Here is a 14706-nt window from a genome sequence, read left to right as displayed (position 1 = left end):
TGTTCTCGTTTTTAATAACTTTTTAATATATTAATGATATTGACTCATTCATCATAAAATCTTGTGTAATCTTAAGGGAAGGCCACTCAGATGGTAGGATGTGGTGAAACAGAATACTTCTGTCTTTTACATCAGCTTAATTACTCCTTCCCTTATAAAGCTTTCTTTTCCTCTGATTTTCTTTTTTTTAGTTATACTTTAAGTTTTAGGGTACATGTGCACAACGTGCAGGTTTGTTACATATGTATACATGTGCCATGTTGGTATGCTGCACCCAGTAACTCGTCATTTAACATTAGGTATGTCTCCAAATGCTATCCCTCCCCCCTCCCCCCACCCCACAACAGGCCCTGGTGTGTGATGTTCCCCTTCCTGTGTCCATGTGTTCTCATTGTTCAATTCCCACCTATGAGTGAGAACATGTGGTGTTTGGTTTTTTGTCCTTGCAATAGTTTGCTGAGAATGATGGTTTCCAGCTTCATCCATGTCCCTACAAAGGACATGAACTCATCATTTTTTATGGCTGCATAGTATTCCATGGTGTATATGTGCCACATTTTCTTAATCCAGTCTATCATTGTTGGACATCTGGGTTGGTTCCAAGTCTTTGCTATTGTGAATAGTGCTGCAATAAACATCAGAGTGAACAGGCAACCTACAGAATGGGAGAAAATTTTTACAATCTTTTCCTCTGATTTTCTATAAGTTCACAGACCCCAATCTGTTGTGCATAGAAGCCCTGTTAGGCATTGGGTGTTTCTTATTGCTCAAAGGCAAGTATTAACGCATGGACTTATGCTTATATGCTGGGTGTGGAATGCCCTTGGCTTTATTATAGTCCAATTTCATGCTCCATATTATATATTTTGGCATACCAACTTTAAAACCTTTTCTATAGTTTCTAGTGTTTAAAAACGTTAACCAACGGGGCATGGTGGCTCACTCCTGTAATCCCAGCACTTTGGGAGGCCGAGGAGGGCAGATCATGAGGTCAAGAGATCGAGACCATCCAGGATAACATGGTGAAACACCATCTCTAGTAAAAATACAAAAATTAGCTGAGTATGATGGCATGTGCCTGTAGTCCCAGCTACTTGGAAGTCTGAGACAGGAGGAGTGCTTGAACCCAGGAGGCAGAGGTTGTGGTGAGCAGAGATCACACCACTGCACTCCAACCTGGAGACAGAGTGGATTCCATCTCAAAAAAAAAAAAGAAAGACCATTTGTTTGTGATAATAACAAATTCTACTTGCTCCATCACTAATACTTTGTTAGCCAACAATCTTAAACATGTCAGCATGTCAGGACCATAGACAGCTTTCTCCTAACTGTTGCTTTTCCATCTCTGGAACTGATTAAAATGATTTGCTCATAAGGTATATGTTCAAGTTAAAATATATACAATACTATGTCACCCTCCATTTTCTGTTTTTTTCTTTGTGTTGTTTTATTCTAAAGCTTCATTAATTCAATAGATATAATAGTATCTTGGCCATCTCCAAGACGAACATCTTTGCAATGGAAGACCATATACAATTTTTTGATTCCCTGGATTCCCATTCAAGGGGTCAATCCAATATTGTCAGAAAAATTGCTTACATATGTCCTTTAAATTGAAAGTGGACATATATATATATATACATATATATATATATACACACACACACACATGTTTACACACACACATATGCATCTCAGAAAATAATCGACCCTTGTTTATTTATTAAACTAGCTCCACCATCATTATAGACAACTGTTAATTTTCTCATATTCTGGCAATGGGTTGTTTTTAAATCTTTATATTCTATCATTTCATATATTCTATACATATTTTATAATATATGATGTTATTATTTTTATTTTGATAGACTATTAGCAAAAGTTGATTCAAGAGCTTCTCTTCTGATACTAGATTTTTTGCATTAGGGAAGGCATGAAACTAAATTTTTTAAGCTGGACATTTCATGGTGATAGTCATTGAGGATTGCTTATACGAAGACGGCAGCTCATATTTCTGCTAATTCTGTTTTTCTTAAACTAATTTTACACCATTAATTTGGATAAAGATAGTGTACCAAATTACATGCCAGCACTTGGGCACAGAGTTCTTAAAATATCAGTAAATGGTTTTAAAAAGCATATCTATATCTATATATCTATATATAGATTTATATATAGATATATAGATATATAGAGATATAGATATATATATATTAAGCTTAACAAACTAACGATTAAATATGTATATATTTATACATGTATACATATATGGTTATATAATAAATGTAGCCACTATTAATTAATAAGAAAAAATAAATTTAAGCATATATCCCTCGAAAGTTATTTGATTTTAGAAGATACATCGTCTTGGTGTTACTTATATTTATAGAATGTGTTCTTTATATACATGTTATTTGCTTACCTAAGCTGTCAAGACTAGTCTCCCCAACTGGTATGAGAGACAAAACAGAATATTGGAAAAATCACAGGAATCTAGGAATCAAACAATATATGTATGACATTTTCCAAAACCACAAAATTATTGGGTAATGAGAAATCATTTGTTTCATCTATCCAAACCTCAGAAATATTATTTGAAAAAATATTTAAATTGTATGACCGTATCATACAGTTTTGTTTTGTTTTTGCATTTTGAAGATCAATAGATTAATGTATGTTGAAGTTCATTATTGATCAAAATAGTATAATAACATTAAAATTAATCACAAACACTTGTGTTATTTGTACATTTCATCTGAGAAACTTTGTCTGAAGAAAAAGATCAGAATAATTAAAATACCTTATCTGAGTTAAAACTTCTGTAAATGTATATGTGTAGGTATAGAGAGGAGAAAGCACATAATTTAACTTAATTTTAGATGTGCATTTTGTATGCTGAAAATCCTATTTAATTATAGCAATTCACCTTTTTTTGACATACAAATATTTAATAGCAGACATTTTTCTCAAATATAATTGGAATATAATTAAGAGAGCAAAGGAATAATAATGAAACAATTTTCACTTTTTAAAGTTAACAAGATTCGAGTGAGTTCCCTGATTACAAAATCAAAGTTGAACCACATTTAAAACATTGTACTTTATGGTACATCTGATAGTATTTATTTATCAACAAAAATGTGATTAAAATGCAAAGCATTTAATGCTGACAAATAATTAGGCATAGAAATCTTAGTAATCAGCTTTTCCCTATTGAATAAGTAATATGAAGAATTTTTAATAAATCCAACGGGATAAAAAGCTTGCTATCTTTAAAATAAAAATGCAACAGAAAATCCTTTTGGGTGTGCACTTTTGTCCAAAAGCAGAGGAATGTGCAGGTGTTAAATTGGCCCCAAGAGAGTTGTACTGATGTTCCCTAAATGAGAAATAAATTTATAAAGAATTATGAGAAAAATAAAGAAGATATACCATCAAAGGACTATATAGTTGACACAAACATTCTGTAATTTACACCAATCGTGTTGTGAAGTTTATACAGAATCTCATATTATGCAAATTTTTATGAGAATTACTCTACATCACTGCAGATTTTATCCTATTTGTTAGGGGGAAAAAACCCTGAATGTTTTCAAGAGGCCTATTTTCTCCCAGTTCAACTCTTCCTATTTCTCTATCAGTTTGTTTATGCACTGGAATGTTAAGTCAATGTCATACATGATCCCAGGCTGAAATTAGTAATTATTTATATTAGGCATTAACGAATTAACCAATTAATTTTTGCAAATACGTATTAAGTGCTGACTGCATGTCAATAACTTTTATGCAGGACACAATACTTTGCAAACTATTTAACCACTATATGTGTTACATTTAAACTAGTGGAAAAAGTCAACAAGCGTATAATCCATTAAATGAAAGAGATAATAAAAGTTGTGGTAAATCATGTGAAGGAAATGAATGGATGATATAACAGAAAGCAGTAGAGACTAAAACGGGGTAAGCTATTTTTCAAAAGGTTGTTCAGAGACTTCCCCCAAAACAGAATATAATATAAAAACTGAAAGAATGAGGAGATGGCTATGGATGAGCGAGATAAGACAGATGCAGGTCAGAGCATGAGCAAGGCAAGAAGTCCGTGAATTGGGCAAGTGCTTAAAGCACATAGGAGGTCTTCAAGGAGGCACATATGGAGCAATATCACTTCGTTCTAGTCAGTCCGTGCTGCTATATCAAGATACCATGGACTATGTGGCTTAAACAACAAATTTTTATTTCTGACAATTCTGGAAATTGGGAAATCCAAGATGAAGGCACCAGCAGGTCTGCTGTCTGATGAGAGCACCCTTTCTGGTTTACAGACAACCATTTTCTCACTGTATCTTCACATAGCCAAGAGCAAAAAACAAACAAACAAACAAAAAACACAGGATAAAAAAGCTCAGGTACCTTCATGTCCTTCTAAGGGGACAAATCTCATTATTAGAGACTCCACTCTCATGATCTAATCTAACCCTAGTATCTCCTAAAGGCCCCACCTCCTAATACTATCAGTTTGGGGGTTAAGATTTTAGCATATGAATTTTGGTGGGCCACAAATATTTAGTCTATAATATTCTACCCTAGTTCTCCCAAATTCATGTCCTTTTCACATGTAAAACACATTCATTTCATCCAAAGTCTACACTTATTCCAGCATCAACTCTATAAAATCCAAAATCTTATCTAATATCATGTAAATAAGATATGGATGAGACACAAGGTATTATTTATCCTGAGTAAAATTTTTCTCTACATATGAACCTGTGATAGCAAGCAAGTAATGTGCTCTCAAAAAACAATAACGGGATAAGCAATGATAAGATAAACATACTTATTCTAAAAGGGAGGAATAGGAAAGAAGGAAAGGATGACAGGTCCAAAGCAGGTTTAAAACCCAACAAGGCAAACTCCATGAGATCCTAAGCCTTGAGAATAATTCTCTTTGGATTAGTGCTCTGCAGTCCAAGTACCCTGGGGCGGTGGTCTCACTTTCTGAACCTCCTGGGGTGGCAGTCCCATCCCCACGGTTCTGGGTGACCACCCCCACCCTGAAGCCCTATGAAGAAATCATCCGGCATGTTGAAAGTGAGGCAATAGTCCCTCCTTTGAAACCAACAACACATACCTGAATTATCTTTGGAGTCATTCTTCTCTTGTCTTAAGTAATAGTTCATTTTTTTTTTTTTTTTTTTTTTTTTTTTTTTTTTTTTGCAGCTGAATAGCTGTATGGAGCTGGCTTATAAAATCCAAGAAATCCACCAGCCTTCTTTCATTCCTTCCCATATCCTTCTTCTTCACTTCAAACTGGCAGCTTTCCTCCTGGGGTGTCATATTAAGTCTATGGTTCACACCCCTACTAATCCCTTTATCAAAAGACATTTAGCTACACCTTTAGTATTCACTCTCAAACACTTTCTCATTTTTGCAATATGAATAGCCTGAAAATTTTTCAGATCTTTAAACTTTGCTTCATTCTTGCTAAACAATTTCATTTTAAGTAATTTTTGTGTCTCACATTTTACTATAAGCATTCAAGAGAAGCCAATATGCTCCTTCAACAATTTTCTTAGAAATCTCTTTAGCTATGTATTCTATTTCACTGCTCCCAAATTCTACATTCTGTAAAACACTAGAACATAAACACAATTTAGCTAAATTCTTTTCTACCTTATAACAAGGATACCCTTTTCTCAAATTTTCAATAACGTGTTCCCCATTTCCATCTGGAAGTTCACTAGAATGGCATTTACTGGCCATATTTTTATCAACGTTCTGTTCCTTTTTTTTTTTTTTTTTTTTTTTGGAGATGGAGTTTCACCCTTGTTGCCCAGGTTAGAGTGGAATGGAGCAATCGGGGCTCACTGCAACTTCCGCCTCCCGGGTTCAAGCGATTCTCCTGCCTCAGCCTTCCAAGTAGCTGGGATTACAGGCATGCACCACTACACCAGACTAGTTTCGTATTTTTAGTAGAGACAGGGTTTCTCCATGTTGGTCAGACTGGTCTCGAACTCCTGACCTCAGGTGATCTGCCCGCCTTGGCCTTCTAATGTGCTAGGATTACAGGCCTGAGCCACCACACCCAACCATTATTTAGATATTCTTCAAGAAGATTAAGCATTTCTCTATTGTTCTCTTTTCTTTCTATGACCTCACCAGAATCATCCTCAATGATCTGTTCACAGCAACACAGACCCTTTCCCAGCATGCACCTTAAAACTCTCTCAGCCTTTACCTATTATTACCCAGTTCCAAAGCCACTTCCACATTTTTAGATATTTGTTATACTAGCAACCCACTTCTGGTACTAATCTTAGTTTGTGCTGCCATAACCAATTATTTTACTAGGTGGCTTATATAGAGCAGAAATTAATTTCTCTCTGTACTGAAGCCTGGGAAGTCTAACATCAAGCAAGGCATGGCAGATTTGGTGTCTGGTGAGGGCCAGTTTCCCGGTTCATAGATGGCCATTGTTCTGCTGTGTCTTCACATGGTCAAAAGGCAAGACAACCCTCTCATGCCTCTCTTATAAGGGCACCATCTCATTCACAAGAGCTCAACCTCTATGACATAATCAACTCCCAACGGCCCCATTCCTAATATTATCACCTTGAGCAGGGCCTCCCAACCCCCAGTCTGTAGACCAGTACTGGTCCATGGCCTGTTAGGGACCAGGCTGCACAGCAGGAGGTGAGCAGCAGGCAGGAGAGCATTACCGCCTGAGCTCTGCCTCTTGTGAAATCAGCAGCAGCATTCAATTCCCATTGGAATGCAAATCCTATTGTGAGCTGGGCATGTGAGGGATCTAGGTTGCGCGCTGCTTATGAGAATCCAATGCCTGATGATATATATATACATTTGTACATATGCATTTATATATTCATCTGTATATGTATCCATATCTATATGTAATATATATGTGTGCGTATGTATTCAAGTCATAGTATAAAATCATTAGAACCACTTTGCTCCCTATTTTTAATTATGCCCAAATGGTGTTAGTGGTAGAAGTATAAAAATTACTTCTTTATTTTGACCAAGAATAAGAAAAGAATGGATTCTTTATTTTTCCAATAGATCCGCTTTTCTCCTGATACGACACTCAAGAAATCACTCAGTCAACCACCTAGTTCATAAATAATCTAGAAGTTATACCTTATTTTTATTTTTTCTTCACCCTCCATAACCAATATATAAGATGATATTATCTACTCTTGTGAACATCTACATATGTGAATTAGATCCACATATTAGGTCTGATTTCCCAGAAACAAATCCTGAGACAAGGATTTTTGGGTGATTGATCAGCTAAAAATTTTGTTCCAGGTAAGGAATTGCAGGATTAAATGGAGTAATAGGACAGGGATGGAAAAGAAGCCAAACAAAGGTATCAAAGTCCCAGCTTCATTACGATTCTATAGGAAAGCTCTAGAATATACATAATATGTTGAGTTTCATACTTTGGCACCTGTTACATACTGGCAATGGGATATTACAGATGTTTGTAAACTTGCAGACACATTAGGCATCCTGTGCATGTGGGCAAAGTGGTTCCAGTAGCTAAAGGAAGTTGTTCAAAGACAGTTGCAGGGGCAGACTATTAGAAGCAAAAGCATAGAAAAATTGTAGTGTATGTAGTGTGGGTGTGTGGCCACATTAAAGGATCAAAGGGAATCTGAGCAGCGTTTCATTGTCTACTTCAAACCACTTCTCTATATGCCTTTATCATCTCTTACTGGACTAGAGTAATAGACGCTAACTGATCTCTCTCTTAACCAAATCCCTTTCCTGCCCTCTAACCTATTTTCTAGTCTGCACCAGATTGATCTTTTCTAAACATATCATGTTAAAATCTTCCAACTGCTTTCAATCGCACTGAAAATGATTGAGAATTTCTTACTGTAGTTTATAAACTCCTATGGGATCCTAGCCCCTGCCTAAGTCTATTGCCCCATCTAATAAAACTAGATTGTTCCGCTCAAAGGCCTATGTTCCACACAAAATGGGCATCATAGTTAGAACTGACCCCAGGAAATAAAGAGTACCCTTTGATTTCTCTGGCAAGGGTTATAAGCAGGGTCAATGATCAAAACAAATTCTACCAGTGGGAAGAAACCAGGGTAACCAGTGTGGTCAACTAAGGAGTTTGTTGTATTTTATCACAGTAAGATAACAGCTGTCCTTGAGATTATCTGGCTATTCTTTTTCCACTACAGCATCACTCAGCTACAAAACATGGGGCATGTTCTGGGCCAGTGACCACTAAGTGTTACTCTTCCATTACACATTTTTCTAAGCATTATTTAACATTATAAATTTCTGATATCTAATTCAGAGTTTTATATTGGCTGTGGTGAAATTTATCAATTATTCCATAGTTTACAGGATTACAAATAGCCACATAAAGTCCTGATGATAATAACCACGACCTGAGATTTCAGCATTGAAAAATGGTGTAATTTTGGATTACTGTAATTCTGGAGCTTAACCATATGTATGTATTAAGAGCAGCATATATTTGTAACCATATGTTTGCATTAAGAGCTAAGAGTGACCAATTTTTAAAATAATAGGCATGGAAATCAAGGTACATAGATGTGTTGGACAGCACCTGTAGCTCTGGACCATAGCAAGAATCTGTAATACCACCTGCCAATTACCATTCTTCTTTCTGCTGAGTTGGACCCATATCTCTATGCCTACAATAGGAGCAACCATGCTTGATGATGACAATGATGATGATGATGCCTGTGATGATCATGATGATAATGCTAATATGTTGTTTTGTGCTAGCACTGTGATAACTCTTCTACATGCATTGTCTTATATTAAAAATGGTGTTCAAGTCTGTGCGTCTGAAACCTGGTTCTAATACTTATTACCTGCATGACTTTTGTCATGTTACTTAAATTCATCACACCTCAGATTTGCTATCTTCAAAATAAAAAAGTCACTGCAATGTACACAACTATTACTTTGTATTGATAAAAGTGTAAAATAAAATTAACAACAATACCTTGTGGGTCAGGTATTAATGAAGACCAAGTGATATAGGTCAGTATTTGAAAATATCACAGATAGTAAGGCACAAAGCCAAGCTAGATCCTTATATTTGACCTTTATACCTTGTTATTCCCATTACTGAATTCATAGATGCTTGGTCTAACATTGGGCTTCTGGTTTAAACCAGGTAAATCAGAGTCCATTCCCAGGATTTTTAAAACTCCAATTAGAAAAGACTATCAGTTGCTTTCTGAAATTGAATATTTTATATCTGAATTCAGGAGATATTATCACCCACACAATTTATTCAGGTTGAGGAGGTTTAGTCAGGGTGAAAGAGAAAATGAGAGAGAGAGAAAGAGAGAGAGAGAGACAGAGAAGAGGGAGAGAATATTATACTGAAGACCCTAATTCTGGTTTTCATGATAAGGAAATGCCCAACTGCTTCTTTGCTCCTTTTGTTATTTTCTTTTCCACACTTAATTTGATTGTATAACCCAATGACTTTTTCGCCTACTAGTTTGAGATTGATTTCCATTGCTTAATAGATCATAGCCATTATCATCTCACATCTTCTAAATTAAGTATCATACAAATTAAAACCAATTTGATAACAAATAAAACTAAGTCTGAAATACCAAGTGAACAATGATTTTCATACAAGAATAATCAACTTATTATATTAACAGGAAGACGTTGTTTCAAAATTCTGGATCAGATTATCCTGTATGTAACATGCGTTATCTAATTTTGCAATATCAACTTTGTATGCTATTTTTTTCTTATTATTTTAGGAAATAAATTTGTTCTTAATTACCATGTAAAATGTTTTTATTTAGAGCATGTACTTCTCAATCTCAAATAAATTTGAGTGTCCTACTAGACTAATTGTTGGAAAAAAATAGCTATTAATTGGAAAAGATAGATATGGTGCTAAGTATTGCAAGACACAATCCTAAGTATATTTGGTACCATATAATTTGCATTGAGGCAACATTTCAACCTGATGGGTGAGGAGGATTATAAAAAGGAAGATAGGGGGCAGAGGAGAAAAACAGTTTACTAAAAATGATGGATTATGAGAAGTACTCTTTAAAATATGTAATTTCATACACGTATGTATATGGTAATAAATATTCTACTTTTATTAGTCTTAAGGACTATGGAACATTTGCTGTGATAATTTGTATGCTGTAGAACTTATTTTTCAAAATATTTAGTGTTTTAAATTACAAAAATATTAATATGTATCTGATTGTTTTATAGTAATTTTAAATTAGCTGCTAAATTCCTGTTTAGTCTACTTGAGCTGTATATGTCTTTCTACTTATCTATGTGATAAATGAGTTTTTCATGACCGTTCACTGATGTAGAAATATAATGTATGTATAGTACATAATAAAATTTACGTAATGTCTGAAATAAGTTTTTCAGTTTACACGTTATGGGAAAGTGAAACTCAAGCTAATACGGCCATTTTTGTCTCCTTACTCTTTAGGAAAAACAAACAATACATTGAATTTGACAATCCGCTGAAGTTGCAGATAATGAGGACTTACCATTGTATACCATTATTCATCTGGACCTATATGTTCCATACAGTTGACACCATCCTATTACAAGAAAAACCTAACAGTTATTTATCAAGCAAAAAGATAGTGGGTCTGACAAAAGATGATGGTAAAATGCTACGTCGCACCAAGCGTGGCTGGATGTGGAATCAGTTCTTCTTATTGGAAGAGTACACAGGTACTGACACACAATATGTAGGCAAGGTAAGAATTTTTGTATGAGAAATCTAAAAGCTGAAAGTGACAGCTATTTATTTTTTTACAGCAACTTTTCACATCACTAGTGATTATTAAAAAGTATTTAACTAATTATGTTCAGAAGGTGTGATATTGCAAACTATTTTAGTGGGGAAGAACAAGGAACCGTTTTGGGTTCTAAATGTAAATCAATATCAATAATAAGCATAAACTACTAAGTCATATGTGGATGGATGTGATTCATTATTAATCATCTAGATATTATTTAATCATATGTGTATTATCTAAATAAAACTCTCCTTGAGATCTATTGATAAATAGTTTTTCATAATTAGGAATAGTATACTCTGTATGAGAAATAAAGTACTTCTAGATATTTCTATTTCTTTTTTTTCTCCATCGAAATATTTTATTTTATTTTTTTTCTTTTTATTATTATTATTATTATTATTATACTTTAGGCTCTATGGTACATGTGCACAACGTGCAGGTAAGTTACATATGTATACATGTGCCATGCTGGTGCGCTGCACCCACCAACTCGTCATCTAGCATTAGGTATATCTCCCAATGCTATCCCTCCCCCCTCCCCCCACCCCACAACAGTCCCCGAAGTGTGATGTTCCCCTTCCTGTGTCCATGTGTTCTCATTGTTCAATTCCCACCTATGAGTGAGAATATGTGGTGTTTGGTTTTTTGTTCTTGCAATAGTTTACTGAGAATGATGATTTCCAATTTCATCCATGTCCCTACAAAGGACGTGAACTCATCCTTTTTTATGGCTGCATAGTATTCCATGGTGTATATGTGCCACATTTTCTTAATCCATCAGAGTGAACAGGCAACCTACAAAATGGGAGAAAATTTTCGCAACCTACTCATCTGACAAAGGGCTAATATCCAGAATCTACAATGAACTCCAACAAATTTACAAGAAAAAAACAAACAACCCCATCAAAAAGTGGGCGAAGGACATGAACAGACACTTCTCAAAAGAAGACATTTATGCAGCCAAAAAACACATGAAAAAATGCTCACCATCACTGGCCATCAGAGAAATGCAAATCAAAACCACAATGAGATACCATCTCACACCAGTTAGAATGGCAATCATTAAAAAGTCAGGAAACAACAGGTGCTGGAGAGGATGTGGAGAAATAGGAACACTTTTACACTGTTGGTGGGACTGTAAACTAGTTCAACCCTTGTGGAAGTCAGTGTGGCGATTCCTCAGGGATCTAGAACTAGAAATTCCATTTGACCCAGCCATCCCATTACTGGGTATATACCCAAAGGACTATAAATCATGCTGCTATAAAGACACATGCACACGTATGTTTATTGTGGCATTATTCACAATAGCAAAGACTTGGAACCAACCCAAATGTCCAACAATGATATTTCTATTTCTTAATATCAGCTAGAGTGAGCTTCCTGCTTCCTGCTTGTAATCTAGACAAAAGTGTTTAAGGCAGAAGGATAAAGACAAGATTAAAAAAAAGGAGAAAGAAGACATTATCTTTAAGAAGATATGCTTCTGTGTTAGCAGGAGCAAAGTTGCTAATTAGCAACCAGAAGCAGACAATAATAGAGAATATGTAGCTCCCTTTTTATGTTCAATTTTGAGGAAGCAGGTTCATTGCCTCTCTTTCACTGGTGTTTAGAGACTTCTTTTTCTTTAGCTCATTATCTCTCTAATTTTCTTTCTTTAGTGGCGTGACCTTTCCAACATCCATAATTTTCTATGTATCTATCATCCTTTTCCTTACCTTTTCCTTATCATCCTTTCACATTCATACTATTCTAAACTCAGGACAATTCATTTGTTAACTATAATTGTTCCCAATTTACACCCAATGCTGAGGTATGTTAAAATTTTTACAACAAAACAAACAATTTTAAATACTAGCAGTCAACAGATCATACATTTATTTATTTTTTGAGTCATGGCATAGATGTACTTGGAGGGACTGTAATGGTTTGCATATTGTTTGACTCACTGACAGCACCAGGCACATAAATTAGATCAGGCCAAAAATGGAAGAAAAAAAAAAAAAGAATACAAGTGCCTAATATCACAAATGTCATGCTTGTAGCTTTTAAAACAGGAATACATTTGCTCTGTGAAATTGCCAAAATTTTGATCTAATTCTTCTTTCTGTGTGTGGGCCAATCAAAAGCAGCCTCCTTTATCAGAAGCCTATTATTTTCTCTTCTTTTGAAATTTCTCTTTTCTGGTTCCATAGGTCGTGCTCATTCTGCCCCATTCAGTTCCCTTGTGGTTCCTTTTTGCCTGTTATTTCTTCTCAGGTTAGTCATATGGCATCCTCGGGCATCCCTCATTTAACATCACTTTTCACACTATGGTGAATAACTAACATCAGGAAATTCAAGTTCAGCTAGCAAATGTTTTTTGTCTAAGGACGTGAAATTGCCTTACAATTCTCCAAGGGAGTGTATAAAGGACACATTGAGGTCACAAGACCTTACAGAATCAGTTTTATCCTTGGAGTTTCGCAGATACAGAAGAATAGCCACAGATAAAAGACATGCTCATAATCTTAAGGCAGTTAAGGCACTACAGCAAGCATTTATTTGAAGCTGAAAACAAATATACTTCCTCTAAAAATTGAGTGTACATTAATTAATTTCTAAACTGACCACCATCCATGCTCTCACATTTTAAATATACATTATAGTTTAAAATTTTGTGTGCAATCATGCTTCCTTTTTAATTAATTCCATAATCTGTCATAAACAATTACTAAATATGCATGCATAGTTTTAATTACCTTTCATTTTTTTTCATTTTTGTTGGAAAAAATGGCATTTTGGATTTTTGCATGGACAAATTAAGATGTGCAATTTTTTGCCAATTTATTCTTGACAATGGGGTTATGAACCACAAATGGAACACTCATTATAATATCAGATGTTTGGGGGAAATAAATACAATGAAACCAAAACCACCTGTCAACTATTTCTATGTTTCCAGTGGGAAATAATATGTATATGAAATAGACACCTCAGCAAAATAAAATACTTATACTACTTTTTAAAGAAAAAATAAAACTCTTTCTTTTTTTTAATAGGGACTTATCTAAGATATGCCATTACCACATAGCTAGTTCATTATAAAAGTGGACTGACTTTCAACCACATCTTAGCTTTTACTAACTTTTTAAGGGCAGTTACTCTCTCTTTATCCTGCTTTTCTGGCTTTTGACATCACTATTTATTTGCATATATAGTGGCTGACTGGACCCTTAACTCTAAACTTAGTCAAACATATGAGTTCTGATAAGGATTTAACTTCCTGAGCACCTCACAGATTGTCTTTTTGACCACAATGTTTCTGGTCTCCCTGGGTAGACCTCAACCTAGTCTTCCAGGATCCATTGGTAGTATCCCCTGTAAAGAAAAGGCCTGTCATATTCACAATGGATCAGGACTGGGAAAGGCTAAGTAGCTTCTAATGTGAAGAAATTTACATGGTTTCTTTATAGTTTTATAGAAGCTGGGTATCACAGAAAATGAGGGGCACTGTATTAATTTACAGGTGCTGTAAAATTGCATGAAATTGGGAGGACATATTTTTAAATGTTAAAAACTAGGATTTGATCCTGAATTGAGAGGGAGCAGTTTTAGAAAAATAAAATAGTGCAGCAAAATTTAATAAATTGTATACATGTATACACACAAACATGCAACTTACAAGATTTAGTCTTAATTGTGACACGCAGTAACTATTATAATTTAGAGGTTGTTTAAACTTGCCAACCCTCAGATTCTTGTTGGGTTGATTTACATTGTCATTAAGATTTCTTTAACTCCAAATTTCTGGTCTTTTCCAAGATTTTGGAAAGGCCTGCCATTAGGAACAAGAAGAGCCAGAAATATTTTCGTAAATATGGGCATGTGGACAAATCTAAGA

The 14706-nt window shown here is 34.9% G+C and overlaps 1 protein-coding gene across 1 annotated transcript in view; it reads left to right on the top strand.

Moving 5' to 3' along the window:
• CDH9 (cadherin 9) overlaps positions 1–14706 on the top strand; it is a 162736-nt gene that overhangs the window by 40252 nt on the left and 107778 nt on the right. Inside the window, exon 2 of the mRNA XM_054489383.2 lies at positions 10502–10778. Within this exon, the coding sequence (XP_054345358.1) occupies positions 10551–10778 (228 nt within the window). The 5' untranslated portion in view covers positions 10502–10550. The remainder of the gene's footprint in view (positions 1–10501; positions 10779–14706) is intronic.

This window comes from Pongo pygmaeus, chromosome 4 (genome assembly GCF_028885625.2).
Source record: "Pongo pygmaeus isolate AG05252 chromosome 4, NHGRI_mPonPyg2-v2.0_pri, whole genome shotgun sequence".
In the NCBI taxonomy this organism is placed as follows: Eukaryota; Metazoa; Chordata; class Mammalia; order Primates; family Hominidae; genus Pongo; species Pongo pygmaeus.
The sequence above is the reverse complement of the archived record's forward strand: the minus strand, read 5'-3'. Positions and strand labels throughout refer to the sequence as shown.